General features: G+C 49.3%; 1 protein-coding gene across 1 annotated transcript; it reads right to left on the bottom strand.

Annotated features, from left to right (window-relative positions):
* Positions 1–984: 984 nt before the first annotated feature.
* On the bottom strand, positions 985–6,200 carry LOC118318094 (mucin-2-like; the record flags this gene model as incomplete). Its single annotated transcript, XM_047336896.1, has 3 exons — positions 985–1,297; positions 4,959–4,969; positions 5,448–6,200. Coding segments are annotated over 3 exons (1,077 nt in total), but the record flags the coding sequence as incomplete, so codon positions are not given.

Raw genomic sequence — 6,200 nt, forward strand, 5'->3', positions numbered from 1 at the left:
AGTCAACAGTGTAGTACCGCACTTGTTTTTAAAAAAAAATTTTTGGTCACAAAATAATAACTAAGATGTATAAGAGGGGACATAACGTAAACTCCAATTCCCGGTGTTGACCCCAAAACACCCTTTCTTTCACCTGGAGCACCGTGCAGGTGCTTCTGGTCCTTTGCAAAATAGATGGTGCAGATCATTGCAGCACAATTGCATGACAATAACATTTGAAGTGTTCGGCCCAAACTGCTGAAAACTCAAAAGAAGCATCTATTTCCAGATACGATGAAATGGATGTGAGGAACTGCCCCGTCATGCTGTGGTTAATCCCTAGTCCTCAGATTGCTGACTATATTCTACATTCACTTTTTATCTGTTTCTGTCCACATGGAATCTTTTATTGGGCAACTATAACCCTTTGAATGTTTTTCACGTTAATTGTGTGGGCTGTTCCATTCAGGAGCTGGTCTCTCAAAAACTGAATGGAGAAAAAACAGAATGAACAACAAATTAAGAATCAATTTTCAGCTGGAGCACAACTACTTTAAAGATTTGAGCCGTCAGATAACTTATGAACAACTCGGCCCTGAAGATCAATCTCTGCTGCCTCCACCCCATTCTTTCGTATTGCATGTATGAATTATCATGAACCATATAAGAGAGTCACTTTTACATTCTTTTTAACATACCTGTTTGACGAGCTCAATGATGGTTTCATTGCTGACCTCACCAGACACAGTTAGCTTCACCTGTAGATATGCTAGTCCAAAAAAAATAAACCAACAACCAATAAATAAAAATCCCATCCATCCATCCAATCATTATCTATACTGCTTTAGGGTCGCTGGGGGACAAACAACCATTCTCTCTCACATTCACAGTCTCCACTTAACCATACACCAATCTGCATTTTTTTTTACCATACAGGGATAATATGCTTTTAGTGAAATCAAAAACAATCAAAATCCATTACCTCTTATTGCTGGTTCATTTGGTTCAGTTGGGGCATTTGTAGAAGGTGTAGTTATAGGTGGGGTTGTAGTTGTTGTGGTTGGTGTTGTAGTTAATGTGGTTGGTGCTGTAGTTGTTGTGGTTGGTGTTGTAGTTAATGTGGTTGGTGCTGTAGTTGTTGTGGTTGGGGCTACAGTAATGATGCTTGAGGCAGCAGTTGTGGTAGTTGGGGCTGGAGTTGTGGTAGTTGGTGCTGTAGTTGGTGTGGTTGGCGCTGTGGTTGTGGTAATTGGGACTGTAGTTGTTGTGGTTGGTGCTGCAGTTGTGATGCTTGGGGCTGCTGTTGTGGTAGTTGGGGCTGTAGTTGTGGTAGTTGGGGCTGTAGTTGTGGTAGTTGGGGCTGCAGTTGTGGTAGTTGGGGCTGCAGTTGTGGTGGTTGGGGCTGTAGTTGTGTTGGTTGGGGCTGTGGTTGTTGTGGTTGATGCCGCAGTTGTGATGGTTGGTGCTGTGGTTGTTGTGGTTGGTGCTGTTGTTGTGGTGGTTGGTGCTGTAGTTGTGGTAGTTGGGGCTGTAGTTGTGGTGGTTGGGGCTGTAGTTGTGGTGGTTTGGTTTGTAGTTCTTGTAGTTGGTGCTGTAGTTGTTGTGGTTGTTGCCGCAATTGCTGTGGTTGGTGCTGTAATTGTTGTGTTTGGGGCTGTAGTTGTTGTGGTTGGTGCCACAGTTGTGGTTGTTGTTGCAGTAGTTGTTGTGGTTGTTGCTGTTGTTGTGGTGGTTGGGCTTGCAGTTGTGGTAGTTGGGGCTGTAGTTGATGTGGTTGGTGCTGTAGTTGTGGTGGTTGGGGTTGTAGTTGTTGTGGTTGGTGCTGTAGTTGTTGTTGCTGTGGTTGTTGTGGTTGGTGCTGTGGTTGTTGTGGTTAGTGTTGTAGTTGTCGTGGTTGGTGCTGTGGTTGTTGTGGTTGGTGCTGTAGTTGTGGGGGTTGTAGTTGTGGTAGTTGGGGATGTAGTTGTTATGGTTGGTGCTGTAGTTGTGGTGGTTGGGGTTGTAGTTGTTGTGGTTAGTGCTGTAGTTGTTGTGGTTGGCGCTGGAGTTGTTGTGGTAGGCGCTGTCGTTGTGGTGCTTGGTGCTGTAGTTGTGGTAGTTGGGGATGTAGTTGTGGTAGTTGGGGATGTAGTTGTTGTGGTTGGTGCTGTAGTTGTTGTGGTTGGCGCTGTCGTTACGGTGCTTGGGGCTAAAGTTGTGGTAGTTGGGGATGTAGTTGTGGTAGTTGGGGCTGTGGTTGTTGTTGTTGGGGCTGTAGTTGTGGTGGTTGGGGCTGTAGTTGTGGTGGTTTGGGCTGTAATTGTGGTGGTTTGGTTTGTAGTTCTTGTAGTTGGTGCTGTAGTTGTTGTGGTTGTTGCCGCAATTGCTGTGGTTGGTGCTGTAATTGTTGTGGTTGGGGCTGTAGTTGTTGTGGTTGGTGCCACAGTTGTGGTTGTTGTTGCAGTAGTTGTTGTGGTTGTTGCTGTTGTTGTGGTGGTTGGGCTTGTAGTTGTGGTAGTTGGGGCTGTAGTTGATGTGGTTGGTGCTGTAGTTGTGGTGGTTGGGGTTGTAGTTGTTGTGGTTGGTGCTGTAGTTGTTGTTGCTGTGGTTGTTGTGGTTGGTGCTGTGGTTGTTGTGGTTAGTGTTGTAGTTGTCGTGGTTGGTGCTGTGGTTGTTGTGGTTGGTGCTGTAGTTGTGGGGGTTGTAGTTGTGGTAGTTGGGGATGTAGTTGTTATGGTTGGTGCTGTAGTTGTGGTGGTTGGGGTTGTAGTTGTTGTGGTTAGTGCTGTAGTTGTTGTGGTTGGCGCTGGAGTTGTTGTGGTAGGCGCTGTCGTTGTGGTGCTTGGTGCTGTAGTTGTGGTAGTTGGGGATGTAGTTGTGGTAGTTGGGGATGTAGTTGTTGTGGTTGGTGCTGTAGTTGTTGTGGTTGGCGCTGTCGTTGTGGTGCTTGGGGCTGAAGTTGTGGTAGTTGGGGATGTAGTTGTGGTAGTTGGGGCTGTAGTTGTGGTGGTTGGTGCTGTAGTTGCGGTGGTTGTTGCTATGGTTGTTGTTGTTGGGGCTGCAGTTGTGGTAGTTGGGGCTGTAGTTGTTGTGGTTGGTGCTGTAGTTGTTGTGGTTGGCGCTGTCGTTGTGATGCTTGGGGCTGTAGTTGTGGTAGTTGGGGCTGTAGTTGTGGTGGTTGGGGCTGTAGTTGTGGTAGTTGGGGCTGTAGTTGTGGTGGTTGGGGCTGTAGTTGTGGTGGTTGGGGCTGTTGTTGTTGTGGTTGGGGCTGTAGTTGTGGTAGTTGGGGCTGTAGTTGTGGTAGTTGGGGCTGTAGTTGTTGTGGTTGGTGCTGTAGTTGTGGTAGTTGGGGCTGTAGTTGTGGTGGTTGTGGCTGTAGTTGTTGTGGTTGGGGTCGTAGTTGTTGTGGTTGGGGCCGTAGTTGTTGTGGTTGGGGCCGTAGTTGTTGTGGTTGTTGCCGCAATTGTTGTGGTTGGTGCTGTAGTTGTGGTGGTTGGGGCTGTAGTTGTTGTGGTTGGGGTCGTAGTTGTTGTGGTTGGGGCCGTAGTTGTTGTGGTTGGGGCCGTAGTTGTTGTGGTTGTTGCCGCAATTGTTGTGGTTGGTGCTGCAGTTGTGGTGGTTGGTGCTGCGGTTGTTGTGGTTGTTGCTGCGGTTGTTGTTGTTGGGGCTGCAGTTGTTGTGGTTGGTGCTGTAGTTGTTGTGGTTGGCGCTGTCATTGTGGTGCTTGGGGCTGTAGTTGTGGTCGTTGGGGCTGTAGTTGTGGTGGTTGGGGCTATAGTTGTGGTGGTTGGGGCTGTAGTTGTGGTGGTTGGGGCTGTAGTTGTGGTAGTTGGGTTTGTAGTTGTTGTGGTTGGTGCTGTGGTTGTTGTCGTTGGGGCTGTAGTTGTTGTCGTTGGGGCTGTAGTTGTTGTGGTTGGTGCTGTAGTTGTGGTGGTTGTTGCTGTGGTTGTTGTTGTTGGGGCTGCAGTTGTGGTAGTTGGGGATGTAGTTGTGGTAGTTGGGGCTGTAGTTGTGGTGGTTGTGGCTGTAGTTGTTGTGGTTGGGGCTGTAGTTGTGGTGGTTGGGGCTGGAGTTGTGGTGGTTGGGGCCGTAGTTGTTGTGGTTGGGGCCGTAGTTGTTGTGGTTGTTGCCGCAGTTGTTGTGGTTGGTGCTGTAGTTGCGGTGGTTGTTGCTATGGTTGTTGTTGTTGGGGCTGCAGTTGTGGTAGTTGGGGCTGTAGTTGTGGTAGTTGGGGCTGTAGTTGTTGTGGTTGGTGCTGTAGTTGTTGTGGTTGGCGCTGTCGTTGTGATGCTTGGGGCTGTAGTTGTGGTAGTTGGGGCTGTAGTTGTGGTGGTTGGGGCTGTAGTTGTTGTGGTTGGGGCTGTAGTTGTGGTAGTTGGGGCTGTAGTTGTTGTGGTTGGTGCTGCAGTTGTGGTGGTTGGTGCTGCGGTTGTTGTGGTTGTTGCTGCAGTTGTTGTTGTTGGGGCTGCAGTTGTTGTGGTTGTTGCCGCAGTTGTTGTGGTTGGTGCTGTAGTTGCGGTGGTTGTTGCTATGGTTGTTGTTGTTGGGGCTGCAGTTGCGGTAGTTGGGGCTATAGTTGTGGTAGTTGGGGCTGTAGTTGTTGTGGTTGGTGCTGTAGTTGTTGTGGTTGGCGCTGTCGTTGTGATGCTTGGGGCTGTAGTTGTGGTAGTTGGGGCTGTAGTTGTGGTGGTTGGGGCTGTAGTTGTGGTAGTTGGGGCTGTAGTTGTTGTGGTTGGTGCTGTAGTTGTGGTAGTTGGGGCTGTAGTTGTGGTGGTTGGGGCTGTAGTTGTGGTGGTCGGGGCTGTAATTGTGGTTGTTGGGGCTATAGTTGTGGTGGTTGGGGCTGTAGTTGTGGTGGTTGGAGCTGCAGTTGTGGTAGTTGGGTTTGTAGTTGTTGTGGTTGGTGCTGTGGTTGTTGTCGTTGGGGCTGTAGTTGTTGTAGTTGGGGCTGTAGTTGTTGTGGTTGGTGCTGTAGTTGTTGTGGTTGGCGCTGTCGTTACGGTGCTTGGGGCTAAAGTTGTGGTAGTTGGGGATGTAGTTGTGGTAGTTGGGGCTGTGGTTGTTGTTGTTGGGGCTGTAGTTGTGGTGGTTGGGGCTGTAGTTGTGGTGGTTTGGGCTGTAATTGTGGTGGTTTGGTTTGTAGTTCTTGTAGTTGGTGCTGTAGTTGTTGTGGTTGTTGCCGCAATTGCTGTGGTTGGTGCTGTAATTGTTGTGGTTGGGGCTGTAGTTGTTGTGGTTGGTGCCACAGTTGTGGTTGTTGTTGCAGTAGTTGTTGTGGTTGTTGCTGTTGTTGTGGTGGTTGGGCTTGTAGTTGTGGTAGTTGGGGCTGTAGTTGATGTGGTTGGTGCTGTAGTTGTGGTGGTTGGGGTTGTAGTTGTTGTGGTTGGTGCTGTAGTTGTTGTTGCTGTGGTTGTTGTGGTTGGTGCTGTGGTTGTTGTGGTTAGTGTTGTAGTTGTCGTGGTTGGTGCTGTGGTTGTTGTGGTTGGTGCTGTAGTTGTGGGGGTTGTAGTTGTGGTAGTTGGGGATGTAGTTGTTATGGTTGGTGCTGTAGTTGTGGTGGTTGGGGTTGTAGTTGTTGTGGTTAGTGCTGTAGTTGTTGTGGTTGGCGCTGGAGTTGTTGTGGTAGGCGCTGTCGTTGTGGTGCTTGGTGCTGTAGTTGTGGTAGTTGGGGATGTAGTTGTGGTAGTTGGGGATGTAGTTGTTGTGGTTGGTGCTGTAGTTGTTGTGGTTGGCGCTGTCGTTGTGGTGCTTGGGGCTGAAGTTGTGGTAGTTGGGGATGTAGTTGTGGTAGTTGGGGCTGTAGTTGTGGTGGTTGGTGCTGTAGTTGCGGTGGTTGTTGCTATGGTTGTTGTTGTTGGGGCTGCAGTTGTGGTAGTTGGGGCTGTAGTTGTTGTGGTTGGTGCTGTAGTTGTTGTGGTTGGCGCTGTCGTTGTGATGCTTGGGGCTGTAGTTGTGGTAGTTGGGGCTGTAGTTGTGGTGGTTGGGGCTGTAGTTGTGGTAGTTGGGGCTGTAGTTGTGGTGGTTGGGGCTGTAGTTGTGGTGGTTGGGGCTGTTGTTGTTGTGGTTGGGGCTGTAGTTGTGGTAGTTGGGGCTGTAGTTGTGGTAGTTGGGGCTGTAGTTGTTGTGGTTGGTGCTGTAGTTGTGGTAGTTGGGGCTGTAGTTGTGGTGGTTGTGGCTGTAGTTGTTGTGGTTGGGGTCGTAGTTGTTGTGGTTGGGGCCGTAGTTGTTGTGGTTGGGGCCGT

This window comes from Scophthalmus maximus, chromosome 13 (assembly GCF_022379125.1).
Source record: "Scophthalmus maximus strain ysfricsl-2021 chromosome 13, ASM2237912v1, whole genome shotgun sequence".
Classification (NCBI taxonomy): Eukaryota; Metazoa; Chordata; class Actinopteri; order Pleuronectiformes; family Scophthalmidae; genus Scophthalmus; species Scophthalmus maximus.